This window comes from Rattus rattus, chromosome 9 (assembly GCF_011064425.1).
Source record: "Rattus rattus isolate New Zealand chromosome 9, Rrattus_CSIRO_v1, whole genome shotgun sequence".
NCBI classification, from domain to species: Eukaryota; Metazoa; Chordata; class Mammalia; order Rodentia; family Muridae; genus Rattus; species Rattus rattus.
In genome coordinates, this window is record NC_046162.1 from 36,129,788 (window position 1) to 36,146,101 (window position 16,314).

Consider the following 16,314-nt stretch of genomic DNA (forward strand, 5'->3'; position numbering starts at 1 on the left):
ACTCTATGTATCTATGTATCTATCTATGTATCTATCTATGTATCTATCTATGTATCTATCTATGTATCTATCTATGTATCTATCTATGTATCTATGTATCTATGTATCTATCTATCTATCTATCTATCTATCTATCTATCTATCTATCTATCTATCTATCTATCTATGTATCTATCTTCCTTCTACCTACTGACCTATCTACCTACCTATCTATTTAGAGACAGGGTCTCTTGTATCCCAGGTTGTCCTCGAGTTTACTATGTAGCCAAGGCTGACTTTGAATTCCCAATCTTCCTGCCTCTCCCTAAGTGCCTGGGTTACAGGAACAGACTGCTTGCCTGGCTTATGCATATATGGTGTTGGGGAGGAACCCAGGGCTCTATGCATGCCAGGTAAGTCCTCTACCAACAGAGCTGCACCCCCGCACTTTAACTACTAGCTTAGCATCACGATGTGTTACCGCCGCAGTGTGCCTGGCTTTGGCATGGGTCGCTGAGCACCGACTCAGGGTTTTAAAATGATTTCGACTTTGTGATGGTGAAAAAGCACCATGAGTGTGCGGAGTAGAGCTGTCCTTTTAAGATTTGTGTTTTTACACACTTACTTTTCCTAGGCCAGTCACACTATCACATATGTTCTAACGCTGCAAGTCTAGATGAGGAAACAACCTTCGCCGTGCTGCCGGGCGGGACAGCCAGCAGGACAGGGGTAATTGTTGCCTCTCTGATTTCTATTACCAGCTCACAGTGTGCTTGGAGGGCTGTAGCTGCTGTCAGTTCAGGGGCATTTTGCACAGAAAACAATTTCAGAACCGAGGGCACACTTACAGGATCATTGGCTGCTGCCTTGACGGAACCAACCTGAGCAGGGCTCGGTGAATGTGAGAGGCGAGGTAGTTACTCAAATTATCCAGGTTCGAGATGATGATGATGCCTGGGCCAGAGCCCTGCTGGTTTTGATGGGTAAAGAGTGGCCAGATTCTAGATGACTTTAAAGAATGTTTTAAAAGGACATTTTCTGTATTTCTTTTTTTTTTTTTTAATTTATTTATTTCATGCCTGTGGGCACACTGTCACTGTCTTCAGACACACCAGAAGAGGGCATCGGATCCCATTACAGATGGTTGTGAGCCACCATGTGGTTGCTGGGATTTGAACTCAGGACCTCTGGAAGAGCAGTCAGTGCTCTAACCACTGAGCCATCTCTCCAGCCCCCATTGTGTATTTCATATGTACGTGTATTCATACGCATATGTGGAGGTCAGAAGACAACTTATAGGATTTGATTCTCTCTTCCTGCCACGTGGGCCCGGGAATGACCTCAGATTGTCAGACTGGGCAGCAAGTGCTTTTACCTGCTGAGCCATCCTGATGGCCTCGGAAACCTTCTGAAAGTTGACTTTTAAACCGAGGGAATGGGTGTGAACCATGAGTTTAGACATAAGGCGCTGGGCTTGTTGAAGAAATTGGAAGAACGTGCCGTCACAGTTTGGAGTTTCTGGAGGAGAAGTGGGCTGAGTCGTGAGTTTCAGATGTTCGTTAGATAGTCAGGTGTGTCTGGATGTCCAGCTGTCCACAGGCTGCCGGGTGAATCAGTTTAGAAGAGATCTGGATTGCAGACAAACACTGACGGGCATCAGCATATAGGCCCCTGGAGCAGGAGTTCTGGGCCTGCTCACGTGTGAGGCTCTGCCCACAGAGCCATCTCTCCAGCCCCTTGTTTTCTGTGGGTGTAGCTCTGAGGGCCCACACAGCCAGTTCCCTCACTAACAGTGCACGAAGAGCCATGCCTTCGGGTAGTATATTGAAATGCATCCTACCATGTCTCAGAGGCTCCTTGTGGGATCAAGCTCCCACTGCCCACTGCGGCAGCTGGTTTAACAGTTGGCTCTCACCCTGGCCTGACGGCTTTCATCTGAAGCCAGCTCAGGCTGTGCTTTGGGGACACAAACTAAGAGGCTAAATTCTAAAGCTATGAGGCTCAATGTCAGGGAATAAATGAGTGTGGAGAGAAAGTGCCGACAGGCTGAAGGCTCCAACAGCAGGTCTAGGGAACAGCAAAGAACTCGTGGGGACAGTTGAGCTTATCCGGGGCTGGGCGGCCAGGAGACTGTGAGCATGGAAGACAGGCTACACAGCTAGGAGCTATGGCAATGGGCCATGGGATATACACTGTGAGGGGTGAAGTAAAAGCACGAGGAAAACAAAAGGTGGGAAGGCGTTAGACTCAGTGCAATAGCATTGCAGTAGGATCTGGGACTGCAGGGGTCTCAGTGTTCCCTGGGGATGAAGCTTAACGCTGAGGTAGTGGTTAGCTCCAGTGCTAGCCTCCTCGTGGGGTAGAAGAACAGGGGCTGGGAAGCTGGATGTTATCCCTACCTGGATACTGAAATCACCATGATGATAAAGTTAGTTTGGAGCGATTTAAGTGGAAGCTAAAACTCTTCAATGATCATAAAGGTGTGTTCTTTTTTGTTAATTCATTTGTATTTTTTTTGTTGTTGTTGTTTTTTGTTTTTTGTCAACTTTGCACAAACAAGAGTCACCTGGAACCTGGAGGGAGCCTCAGTGGAGGAACTGCCTCCATCTGATTGGCCTATGGGACATTCTCTTGATGATTGATATGGGAAAGTCCAGACCCCTGTGGGTGGGGCCAGTGCTGGGCAGGTGGCCCTAAGCAGTGTGAGAAAGCGAATGGAGCGAACCAGGAGGCAGCACTTACTCCTCCACCGTCTCTCTCTCCAGGTCTTGCCGCAAGCTCCTCCTCCAGCTTCACCTGGTAACAGTGCCGGGCAAGGTCAAGCCAAACGCCCTTCCCTCCTCAAGTTGTTTTTTGTTAGTGTTTTAGCCCAGCAGTAGAAAAGCGAGCTAAAACAGATGTCGGTACTGATGGCACAGTATTGCTGTGACAGAACTGACCGTGTTGTTTGGAGGAGGAATGTGGTGGCATTGGGAACCCTGGGACAGAAAAGCCATTGAGTGTGCAGAGCTTAGCTTCGAATAGAGAAATGTCAAGAGGTGTAGATGGTTGAGGTCTGGCTTGTGAAGTCTCGGAGAGAAGCAAAGACTACTGGGGCTGTTCGTGTGACACTGTGAGTTAAGAATCTGTTGTGGGGGAGTTGGGGATTTAGCTCAGTGGTAGAGCGCTTGCCTAGGGCAAGCTTGAAGGCCCTGGGTTTGGTCCCCAGCTCCAAAAAAAAAAGAAAAGAAAAAAAAAAAAAAAAAAGAACCTGTTGCAACGTCTTCTGGATTCAGCTGTGATTGGAAGGGGCCAAGGCTGTGTCTCAAGCTGCGACCCACGTCTGGTAATGGGTGAGAGACTCTCACGCGATGCTGGTTTGGGAGGCCTGAAGGGATAGTGGAGAGATGCTGAGGCGTGACCCTGTGTTGAAAAATGAGAGCACCTGCAGAGTGGCCTGGTGGTCATCTGTGAAGGTGTGGCCTCGGCTGCATGGAGACTCCAGCATACTGGAGATGCCACGACTGGAACTTTTAAAAAGTTAGACTACTGATGGATATTGTGATATTACTGTGAGGTCTTAGGAATAAAAAAAAGAACGGACACGTTATAGCTTAATAGTGTCTACTGACAAGGTTTATCATGATGGCTGGTTTGTGTGTGTTTCCAACACAACCCAGAATGGTCTATGAGGAAGGACCCTCAGTTAAGGAACAGGCAGGTCTGCGAGGCGTTTTCTTCATTGATGGAGGGAATCTTCAAGAAGCCGGCTCACTGTGGCTGCTGCCATCCTTGGCAGAGGGCCTGAGCTGTTTAAGAAAGTAAACTGAGCAAGCCATGGGCGAGAATCAGTTTAGTAGTGTTCGTCCTTCCAGGGCCTCTGCCTCAGTTCCTGCCATGAGCTTCTGTACCCGCTGTGACTGGGAAGGGTAAGTCAAATGACCTTTTCTTCCCCAAGCTGGTTTTTGTCAGTGTTTTATCACAGCCAGAAAGGGAGCCAGGATGGAGGGTGTGAGCCGAAGCTGAGGCTAAGGGACACTGTAGCAGGACCAAACTGATGGACGAGGGCTTCCGTGTGCAGATGCTCAGCTGGCACCAAGTACTGTTCGGGTTTATAAATATGAAGTCACTGATCCTTTGGAACAACCCTGCAACACAAGCCAGATTTCCTTTCACGGGTGGGTGACAGAGGCCAGAGGGTGACTATTTCCCCCAGGGCTATTCAGCCACCAAGCAATGGTATTGGAATTTAAGCCCCTGGGTGACTAGAAAGCCACCTATCCCAGTTCAAAGCTTGCTGGACGGGGATTTGAAGGAAAGCTGTGTCTTGTGTATGCAGTAGACCTGAAACAGGGGGGTGGGGGGTGGGTGTGCTGCTGCTCTTACTACATACTCAGCTTGTTCTGCCTTTTTCTTTTCTGTAGCCCCGGGTGTCCTGGAACTATGTAGACCAGGCTGACCTTGAGCTCAGAGACCGGCCTGCCTCTGCCTCCTGAGCACTGGGATTTAAAGGTGTGCATCACACCTGGCTGTTGCTTTTCCCCCGCACTGCAGACAGGGCCTCTACAGCTTACTGGCAGATGCTCCCAGCTTATGCTCCCATTACAATGCTGCTGCTCTAAGTTCCGACTCCACAAGAAAATATTTGTGTTAGGTGTCTGCCCAGTGGATCTGTCTTCAGCTTTGCTGCGGCGGTTAATGAGCGGGCTTCATTTTCTGTGTTCTTGGGATAGACAGTCTGGCCATCGATTAGTCTAACACTCAACCAGAATCAATACACTCTTCAGGAATTCAGTGAAATCTCCCTGTGAGAATGGATGGCTGTGCTTTCCTTCTGAAGCCTGTCAGGGTTACAGAGTTGGAGGGATGAACTTTGTCACAAAGGGGCTTGAAGGAGCGGAGGACCCAGAGAGTTGTGGCCTTGCTGTGTGGCCCTCCTGGGCCTGTTCTCACCCAGGCCTGAAGTTCAAGATCAGCACACTGGCTGGCCCAAGTCCAGGTGTTGTCAGGACCCAATCCTTCTGTAGGCTCTGAGGGACAAATGCTTTTGTTCTTTTCAGCTTCTAGTAGCTGTCTATCTGTATCACTCTGCTTGGAAACCTTTCTCATTTCCAAGAACACTGCACTGTTCCCTCCACATCCCATTTTCCCTCCATCATCTTATTAGGATGCTTAAAATGACACCCAGGACCTTCCTGGGACAATGTCTCTAAGTCAAGATATTTAGCTTTCATCACTGCTTCAGAACATCCTTTACCATGCAAGGAAGCTCAGCTGTAATGATGATCTGGGTACCATGGGGCTGAGCTGGTCCTGAGGACTGGAAGAAGGGCAGTCTAGCCCTCGGCTTGTCAAATGCCGGCTACCACTCCAGAGTATGAGTCACCAAGGCTTTCCCAGCAGTGCGTGCCCACAAAGGAACGTTCAACTTCACTGCAGCCTGGCTGTGAACACATATGTGCACTTGGTACAAGGGATAGCTGCACACAACGGATGCTGTGTAAAATACTCTGGCTCAAAGCCAAGACGACTCCGTGTAAGACATCAGTGTTCCCGATCTACCTAGTTGAACTTCTAGAAATGTGTGGTTGAACTGCAGAAAATAAAGATGTTCCCGCCATCATCCTTCAGCTGCTTAAGTCTCCCACCATACCCAGGGGTTTGCTCCCTTCCACCCAGCTTGAGATGTAAGCTCTCAGCTGTTCCTGCTGCCTTTGTTCCAAAATCACGATTCTAACTTCCTGGAGTCACTTGCTTTTTAAGTTGCCTTGGTGGTGGTGTTCTATCACAGCAATAGAAAAAATAACTAAGGCAGCAGATACCAAATTAATTGGCTTTGGCTGGGCTGTGTTAGACTTGTTTTAAAATTTCTGAGTGTTGATTTGAGTTTCATAGTAGAATCAATCATTAAATGATTTTTGGCTGGAATGTGGCTCAGTCAGTAGAGTGCTTGCCTGTCATGTATGAAACCTTGGGTTTAATTCTCAGTACTAAATAAACCAGCCATAGTAGCACACGCCGTAATCCAAGCACTTGGGGGGCAGAAGATCAGAAGCTCACAGCCGGCCTGGGCTAGAGGACCTTTCTCACAGAGTAAATAAATTTTGGTTTGGGAGTGACAGAATTTCCAAAAACTTTTAAAATTGTCATAAACTTCCCTTAACATTTACATAGTTATGGAAAAAATTTGTTTTCTGAGACAAGGTCTTGCTATGTATACGAGGCTGGCCTTGAATTACACAGACACACCTGCCTCAGCTGGGATATCATTCCTGGCTATGTGAAGCAACTTTAAAACTGATTACAAAATTAAACTACTAATCAACTCTGAAAAAACTGAAGATGTTTATATCTCCCTGAAGTTCAAATAGTCCATGAAGATTAACTCTGGAAAGCAAACCCATCCACGCCATGAATATACAAATATTTGCTTTTGTCTTTAATAAATGATAATTAATGATAATAAATGATAATACCAAAGAATTATTTTAAAGTAATTTTTCTTATGATCTATCTTCAGTATGCATTTGATTTACATGTTTTTACATTCCTGAAAGAAAAGGGTGGGGAAAAAAGACCTTTTCTCTAGAGCTGATGCCTATCAGATCTGCAGATGGCACGGAACAGGTCTGACAACCCTCTCTGAGTGATTGAACTGTTAGCATCTGCAAGCATGTGACTTGGATGTGCCCTGTCTGCACAGGAGGCTTCAGCTGGCAACGCCTGGAAATGTGTAGTGGACTCCAACGGCCTTGGCCTTGGAGTGAGAATGTGGTTCGCCCCTGCAGGTCTGCCCATGGGAGCAGGCACCAGTTGTGGTGAGCCTCCTTCCCACCCACATGGGAACCTGCTATTCAGAGTGACTGGGGTTTATGGCCAGGCCAAGTGGATACACATAACAGACACAGAGGAGAGTGACAGGCTTCTGCATGATGGGTAGATCAGGTCAGCACTGGGGAAATTCCTCTCTTAACAACCAGGCAGGATAACTATCTGGCAGGGCTGCATGGGGAGGGAACTGGTTATTCCTTTAATGATCACCAACGGCTTCTGTCACTGCCAGCCTCCGTTCAATGACTGTGGCTTCAGGGAAGACCTAGGCTCGGACAGACAGGTTGTGTGCATGGATTCATGTTAAAGCAGGGCCACTTACTAAATATCACTCTAAGCTTCAGAGAAAACAGCAACACTTTAAAATGCTCACCCCTCCTGTCAGCACTGCTCTCAAGAGCACTGTTTATCTGGGTGACATTCAGTTGGCAGGAAATGAACAGCTAGGCAGAACTGGGAGGTTGCTAGGTCTGTGGGAACTGTGTTCAGTCTTCATTCAAGGCAGCCTCACGATCTCAGGAACCCTCAAACCTGCCATACACGGTTCCCTTCACCCAATCCACATCCCTCCCAAAACAAGTCAGTGAACATAAGAGCCCAGAGAGTTGATGCTGCTCTTGACAATCTCTGAGCACTGGTCGATGTTCTTCCTCACTCTGTAGAATTTCTCCACATACTCAGATCGTCCTAGGAGCTCCACAAAATCTTCATCGTGAGTGATGACCAGAAGCTGGAAGTTGCGCTGCTGCGAGCGACTTTTTATAATCCTGAAACAACACACGAGAGCACTTCTTCACCATGGACATAGCTCTGGAAAAGCCCCTGAAAATCCTGTCAGATCCAAGAACAGCTGGGTGGCAACCAGGCTTTTCCTGGGCCATGTGTGACAGGGCCTCTGGCTGAGGCCTTCAACCTAGGCAGGTAAGAGTCCAGCTCCTCCCACTCAGTGGGGTGCACAGCTTTAGTCCCTACCCAAATGGCTAAGAACTAGGAGGAGAATTTGGACTAAGTTGCTGTTGATGCAGGGAAAGTCTTGCAGGAAAACCTAGAACACCAACCAGAGCCCAGCTGCTCCTCTGCGCAGCTCCTCCACACGTCTGAGTCTAATGTAACTCAGGCAGACAACAAGCAGGGAGGGGAATAACAGTGCCTTCTGAGGAGCTGGGTCTACCTAGAATTCTGCCTCCCCCAGTCACTAGATGCATCAGTGCTGTGACACAGGGCCTGAGTGGGTGGGTGGGTGGGGACATTTTTTGCTCATTGTCAGCATGCTGAGCCATCAGCTCTGAGTGAGACACAAGAGTTTTAACTCAAACTTGTTTATCAAGTTTGGGACTGGATGCACTTCATGCTTTAATCCCACAACGCCCTCCTTCTTGCTGCTCCCACAGGACGATCAAGAATTGGCTGGAAGACACCAGTGCTGTCAGTGTCCTGGAGCCAGGGGTCCACAAAATTCCAGCTACCCTTCCCGGGAGACCTGCTAACACGAGCGAATGGGGTATGCAATGACAACAAGTCAGCCTGGGCACCATCTAATTACCAGTGTTCTTTTTCCATAAAAGCTCTAAGTGTCTGGCCGGGGCAAAGTGACTCCTGTGCTTGCCGTGAGGATTCACAGGAAATACAAAGCCCAGAACTGCTCACCCTCACTCACCCTATGCACACTCGGGGAGAGGATATGTCCGTGTCTCAGTACTCTCGTTCCTTTATTTTATGTGCATTGGAGTTCTAACTGCATATACATCTGCGTAAGGACGTCAGACCCTCTGAAGCTGAGTTACATACAGTTGTGAGCTGCCATGTGTATGATGTAAACTGAACCCAGGTCCTCTGGGAGAACAGTCAGTGTTCTTAACCACTGAGCCACCCCTCTAGCCTCACAAGTTCTTTTTCAAGAGAATCTGGAGAATTACTATTGAAATGCAAAGTGCATAGCCTGACTTCAACTGAATTCTTTTTGATTTGGAGGTTTTTTATTTTTATTTTGTCTATTTATTTATGTATTTATGTAAGTATGTATTTATTTATTTATTTAATTTTATTTTTTTGACCCTGGCCTAGAATTTTCTTTGTGGCCAAGGCTGGCCCTGAGCTCAGTAGCCCGCCTGTCTCTGCCTCCAAGTGCTGGGATAAGATACGCGCCACCACACCTGGCTCTGCTATTGGTCTTTAAAAACCTTACAGCCTGCCCCTTTCTCAACCACATACTTACTCAACCAAAGCATGTGCCAGGGACTCGATGTTCTCTCGGTCCAGGTTTGTTGTAGGCTCATCCAAGGCAAGGATGCCGCAGTTCAGACAGAAGGTTTCGGCCAGTGCCAGGCGGATGATGAGAGAGGCCAGCACCTAGGGAAAGTAGCATAAGAGATGTTTTCAGGAGGATATGGCGGATGAACTGAGTGTGGTGGTGCACACCTTTAATCCCAGCTCTCAGGAGGCAAAGACAGGCAGATCTCTGAGTTTTAGGCCAACCCAGGTTATGTAGTAAGACCTTGTCTCCAAAACCAGAAAAAGGTGGGAAGAGATAGGAAATGTCACAGGTCACTGATGTCAGGGACAGTTCAATGGAGACACAAGCCTTTCTGGAAGGTGGGCCATTTACCACATTCTGTCAGCCCATCATTTGTGCTGAGATAAAACACTGAGAAATAGCCCTGCCAGCATTCCAGATTTACTAAAAATTGGCATCACAGGCTAAGGGTAGATGCATACAATTTATCAGCAGTTGATAATTTTAAGAGAAGTCTTAAGATTCACCTGTACTCACTCCACAGACCAGACTGGCATCAAACTCAGAGACCTGCCTGCCCCTGCCCTCTGAGCACTGGGACTAAAGGTGTGTGAAACCACACCAGGCCTTACTGCCTCTCAGCAATGACACTTACTGGAAAACAGAAACACACTATATCTTCCTAACCTCACAGGCACTTTAACTCCTATAGAGACATCTTTAAGTCTCCATAATTCTCTGGTCCAAAAGAGAAACCAGGAAGTGTGTTCTTTTAAATCACACCCAGGTGTCTGCTTGTGTAATTGTGTCAATGAGGAAAAAATTCATAGGTTAAAGTTACTAGAGTGTGCTCTATTTGTACTTATCTGCATGGAGCCTACTAAATACATTCATGGTTATTAAAAATCAAACCCTAAATCTCTCAGATTCAGTGTCAGCCCTCTCAGGGTTGAAGGGACATAGCAAAGGAACCCGGCCGCTCTGGGCAGTGCACAGTGCTCTTGTGTGAGCTCTAACCTCACTGCCTGCTGAATTTCTGGGCTGCTAAACACAGGGCAGTTCATACCTTCCCTCTGACTCCCTGAGCAGGTCAGCAAATTGCAGGAACTTACTGTCCCTTTGGGGGACAGACACTTCCTTCCTGCCTTTGAACCCGACTCCTGCCGCTCTACCACTACCCACTTTCATGCATGCTGCAGCTTGGCCCACAGCCACCAGACTGTCTGTCTGACACCTCTCCTTATACCAGGAAGCAAACACTGCCAGTTTTTACAATTTAAGAGCAGCTATAGGAAACTGACTTTTGTTCTAAGATCATGTTTCAAACTCATTTATAATAAACATCACACATCACCAAACAAAGCAAGTACGGATCCTGTTTATAGATTACAAGTTAGTCATTTCTTCAGACTGTGATTGTGACAGTAACCTGCATTTGCCTGAAATTGATGTTAGCTATCTGGGTTGGCAATAACTGGGATAATTATGCCAATAATGTGACATCCTTTCCTAAGCCTATGGAATTTTATGAAAATCTACTTTAATCTGAAAACTCAATCGCACTGTGTGTGTGGTTAATAGAAATCAAACATTCATGACCTCCCTGTGCTCCTGGGATGCAGGTCTCATGCTTTAGCCTTATTGAAACATCATTTCTCATCCTCTGTACTCCAAACCTGCCTATTGTCCCTCCTCCAGGAGCCTCATGTAGGGCCGTTGAGTCTTCTTTATGTAGTAAGGGACAGAAAGCCCCTATGATACCAAAGCCCTGACAGCAGATCTCTCTATTTAATGGTCTGAGGCCCAGCCCAAAGCTATGCTGGGGAAATGGAGCTCGAGGCCTATGCAGGGGCTCTATTCTCAGTGACACAGATGAGAACGCTTCATCTGGTTCAACTCAGGCTCCAGTTTGCTAGTTCATTTAAATATGGTCTTGGTGTAGCCCAGGCTGGGCTCAAACTCACTCTGTAGTCAAGGATGACTTTAAACTTCTGATGCTCTTGTCTCTACTTCCACAGTGCTAGGATTATAACCAAGTTTAGGTAATGGTGGGGTCAACCCACAGCCTGGTCACATCCCTTCCGCACTAGTGTAACCCATGACTGGCAGTACAGTTACACTGACTCTGAGACACTCCTGCACGTTGTTGGACCAGAACGCCCACAAAACTGACTTTACTCTGAGAAATGCTGTGAAGTAAAATGGCTTTGAGTAACTTTGACCCTTTTCCTTTTAAATATATGTATGTATACGAGTGCCCTGTCTTCCTGTACATCTGCATGACAGAAGAGGGCATCAGTTTCCATTATAAAAGGTTGTGAACCACCACGTGGTTGCTAGGAATTGAACTCAGGAACTCTTTAAAAAAAAAGAATAACTAATGCTCTTCACCACAGAGCCATCTCTCCAGTCCCTTGACCCTTTTCTTAAAAGTTATCTTCAGAGTGCTGGCACCAGGAGAGTGCACTGATGATAACCAAGTCTGCCTCACAAGGTGGCAAGGAAGCTGTAGGGACTTCTCATCCACTTAATGGTATTCTTTTTTTTTTTTTTTTTTTTTTTTTACTGTTTTATTTACATGGTATACAGAACAATAAATGGTACTCTTAAGGCTTCTGCAATATCAGGGCCATCTTTCCGGCTCAGTTGGCTCCGCAGACTGCTGAGATACCTGCCTTCTGTCCAGCACTGCATCGCCCGCGCATGTCCAAGGCTGTATCCCCCTTCAGCATCACCACTCGGTAGTTGTAATTTCGCCTTTTATCAGAAGCTGATACATTTTCATCAGCATCGGATCGAATTTCTATGTATTCAATATCTGAGACAGAAAGAGTATTTTAGAGAACCCACACACACCTCTGTCACTTATATACATCATCATGGAAGCCGGGGGACATAGTGAGTCTGATGTCCTTAGCAGCACTGGCTGCCTTGCCAACTCTCTAGCCAGGAAGACTCAGGATCACGTGGTCTGCCAAGATGCAGCCTGGATGGCCCACCCCCAGCCTGGGCCCAGCTCTTTTTCTAAGAGTTTCCTTTGGGTGCTTTTCTTATCACACTTGGGCCTATCCCTATCTGCGCTTTCACAGAACCCATTATGTCATCAGCTAATCGCGTCTGCTGCAGCCAGTATGAGTCCTACAGGGCTTTGGAAGAAAAACTTTGCATTTTCTTTTTGTTGTAAGATGCTGCAAAGATAAGAATTCTTAGAAAACTCTCAAAGACATGCTCAGGAAGGGGTTTGAGAAGGCAATGCTGGCAGCTAAGGTCATACAGGAGAGGCTGTGGACAGAGCTTTGGAACAAGCATTTGGGACACACCACGTTAGTTACCTTGCCCACGATAGGTACTCCGCCAAAGATCACGAATAATTTTGTTGATTTCTTCCATTTTCATACTGTGAAATTTCATTATTGCTCTGGAAAAAAGGCAGTTTTACTTAATACAATGTGTATTATCTATATGAAAGACATAACTATGCAGTAGTATATGCTAAATTATATATGAATACATATGTATACACACACACACACACACACACATATATATATATATATATTAATAATGATAATAAAAATGCCGCTGCCCTAGTACTTTCAATTACAAGAGTAGACTTCAGAAAGGCCTAGAAAAAAAATTAAACAGGTCCAAGCAGTGTCACTCCCTGGTACGAAAACTGCCAGAGCTCTGCCGGCCCCACATTTCCACACATCTCTGTCTCCTCTGACATCCAAGACGTCTTTAAGTACTCAGAAGCTGCAAGGGTTGAGTGTGATGGTACACACCTTTAATTCTGCACTCAGGAGGCAGAGGTGGGCAGGTATCCATAAATTTGAGGCCAGCCTGGTCTACACAGTAATTCCCCAAAGCTGTACAATGAGACCCTCTACAGTTTTATATAAATCTTTAACAGACTTCTTTTCTAGGCCCTAAGATCACAATGGCGGGAGGGGGTGGTGGTGATGGTGGTGGTAGTGGGCAGCCTCTCTAGTACCAGCAGGAGGCCTGTTGAAGGCGGACCTATGTGCTAAGGCTGAGGGTGCAGCTAGCCAGAAGCTCTTGTCACAAAACAAAGACAAGGACAAGTCTTTGGAACTGCTGTCTGGCCATTCTAGAATTTTTAATTTTATTTTTCTTTGAGACGGGGTCTGTACAGGCTGTCCTCTAGACCAAGCTGGCCTTGAACTCAGGGATCTGCCTGACTCTGCCTCCTGAGTACAGGGACTAAAGGTCTGTGCCTCCACGAACCATGGCCAGGTCTTTCTAGGATTGTTAAAGTTTATCAAAAGCCAGTCCCTTTTATTTCTCAGATCTGTGAGGATTTTGCCAACCTGAAGGCATCTTTGGCTCCAAAGGAGGCCCTGACTTAGAAGCCTGACTCTTTAACCAGTCACAAGGCCTACTAGTGTGCTCTGACCTCCACAGGCCTGCCTGCCTTCCATTTCTCGTTTACAGAAGTGGTCTCCAGACACTGTAGGAAGACATGTTTGTGAAGCCAAGGCTTCCTGTCAGACCTGAACACCAGGCCTGCCCTAGCTACTGCAGCTCTCAGGAACTAGGACTAATAAAGTCACTCCCGTCCGTGGCAAGAAGGCAAGTTTCAGAGCTGTCACCAAGCAAAGGATGTGAGCGAACTCCCTTCCATCTGCAGGCTCCTTATCTGATATATACAGAAAAAGAAACTAAACGTAATGCCGTTGCCTCTGTATAATCATTCCGTGATCTTCTGATTGCCAGCCAAAGAGAAAGAAATGACTCAACATAAATACGCCTAAGTATCAGATGCAGCGGCACTGCTGAAGCCATGAAGCCCGGAGAAGCCTCTGCCTCACCAGGTCTCCATTTTCTAACTCATGCTCATCTCCGCTTACCATAAAGAATAGACAAACCAGCTATTATTTTCTCAAAGAGGGAAAATCGTAACAAAAAAATACTTCACAGGATGTTCTGGGAACCAATCGTATGTGAAGACTACTTTTCCAAAGCTTCATGTGCTATGATTCTAATTTTGTAAATGACCTTTAAACGTTATTTTTGGAACACCAGGTAGGGCAAGGCCAGAGAAGTGGGAGAGGGGGAGCTTCAGTAAAGAAAGGCACCCCCTCAGGGTGACAGAAATGGCAACTGCTACTGTTGGCTGGCCTGGCAGCTGAAGTATGGTGTCTCTGGGAGTTATATCAGCACAGTGGGCAACCATGGGTACGACAAAGGTGACTGCAGTAGGCCATCTAAAGAAGCCGCTGACACGAGTGGTCACCAATAAGCTTCACCTTCTGAGAGACAAGCCACACTCCAAGTCATATAGCATCTCTCCGATCTCCAATTGCTATGAAAACAGATCCTATAAAAAAATTGCCCAAGATACAGAAAGTGGCTAGGACACTAGCAGCTTTGATTATGAGAAGTTTTGTTGTTGATTGTTTGTTTGTTTGTTTGTTTTTAAGGCAGTGAATGGACAAGAAGAGTATTATCTTCAAAGTGTGCCTACCTTCTGGGTATATAAAGCAGTAGGAAGCAGAGAGAAGTCTGAAAAGAGCAAACACTTTTGGGCTTGTCCTGCCTATGATGAGAGACATGAGCATCCTAAACACATTTAGTCATAAGAGCACTCAACAGAACACATGACTGGGGAGACTTTCCTGCTATACATGGAAACCAGGGTAAGCAATTGTAGGTAAGCACACCATCTACCTGCCCCAGCCCCCCAGTCTCAGCTTACAGAGTGGTATTTATCCCTAGAAAGCACACAGCACAACAGGAAGAAAGTTGTCCAAGGTAACACTGTATACCAGACTAGAGAAAAGCTGATAAGCCAGTGAAGGAGTGTTTGCTGCACCAGCATGTAGGAGTTTTGGTACAAATCACAATGACAAAGGGAAGACAATGTCTTTTCTTTCACAAAATGTCTCAGTCAGGCATCTATAGCAACAGCAAAAACAATCTAACAGATACAAGCAGTCTTCCCACAATAACCCGGAGAGGTGCTGTAGCTTGTAAGACACCTGCCACTGTTTCTGCAGGTAAGGTTTGACTGTATACCTCAACATCCAAGAAAATCAACTGAAATATTAACATTTCCAAGTTAAGCAGAAATGGCCTAGGTATGGGGGTACAGGCCTTTGATCCCAACACCTGGGAGTCTGAAGCAGGCAGCTCTCTATATGCTGAGCTCCAGGACAGTCAGAGCCGCACAGATAGTGACATCCTGTCTCCAAACAATTCATATAGCATTACTATCTAGTTTCTAACAGTGTTGGGAAAGAATGGTGGGGTGGGGAGTCCCATAGCTGGAGAGATGAGTCAGTCAGCAAAGTACGTGCAGCAACAGTCCTAATTCAGAACCCAAACCTATGTAAACGGTCAGGTGCACTGGCTCCTGTAACTGAGAAGATGAATAAAGATGAATACGCAAGGGCCTCAAACTCACTGGCCACCTGAAGTGATGAGCCCCAGAAACCCTCTTCCATACAGAGACCATGTCTCAAAAAAATGAAGAGCTACTGTATCTCTCTCTCTCTCTCTCTCTCTCTCTCTCTCCTCCCTCCCTCCCTCCCCCCCTCCCTCCCTCTATCCCTTCCTCCCTCTCCCTCTCCCTCTCCCTCTCTCTCTCTCTCAGTTAAATTAACTAGTGTAGTGGCATACACCTGCTACTCCAGGCTGGTCAGGAAGATGACTGGAAATAACCAGAAGAAAGACTTGGATTGAATTTTCATGCAACGGTGGGCCACGGTGACACTGACACAGTCATGTTCATATACTGCCAGTGGAATTATGTGCTTTATAAATGCTTTTGGCCATGAGTTGGTGGTGTATATCTCAGTACTTGGGAGGCAGAAGCAGATGGCTCTCTTTGAGTTTGAGGTCAGCCTGGTCAATAAAGCAAGTTTCAGGAGCCAGGGTTATGTAGAGAAATCCTATCTCAAAAACAAACAAAAAGTGCTTTTGGGAACCAATCTGGTATTAGCAAGTTAAAAATGATCATACTCTCTGACCTAGTAGCTTCATTTCTAAGACGCTATCTTTCTGGTCTATCTGCACAAGTATGCAAAGTCATATACACGGTGGCAGCAGGGGCCAAATTTTATAGTGTCCTAATGTCACTGGCTGAAATAGGTAGACTCTATTTTATGGGTTATACAAACATTAAAAGAATGAAACACACACGCACCTATGAACATAAAAGAACTTCATGGTTACATAAAGAATAGAGTGAGTCCTGAGGTGGTGGTGCACATCTTTAATTCCACCGCTTGGGAGGTAGAGGCAGGTAGATCTCTGAGTTCAAGGTCAGT

The 16,314-nt window shown here is 46.4% G+C and overlaps 1 protein-coding gene across 1 annotated transcript in view; it reads right to left on the bottom strand.

Moving 5' to 3' along the window:
* Positions 1-6,376: 6,376 nt before the first annotated feature.
* Rad50 (RAD50 double strand break repair protein) overlaps positions 6,377-16,314 on the bottom strand; it is a 52,437-nt gene continuing 42,499 nt past the window's right edge. Inside the window, exons 22-25 of the mRNA XM_032912300.1 lie at positions 12,355-12,440; positions 11,698-11,840; positions 9,005-9,138; positions 6,377-7,556 (exon numbers count right to left, since the gene is read on the bottom strand). Coding sequence (XP_032768191.1) covers positions 7,370-7,556; positions 9,005-9,138; positions 11,698-11,840; positions 12,355-12,440 — 550 coding nt within the window. The 3' untranslated portion in view covers positions 6,377-7,369. The remainder of the gene's footprint in view (positions 7,557-9,004; positions 9,139-11,697; positions 11,841-12,354; positions 12,441-16,314) is intronic.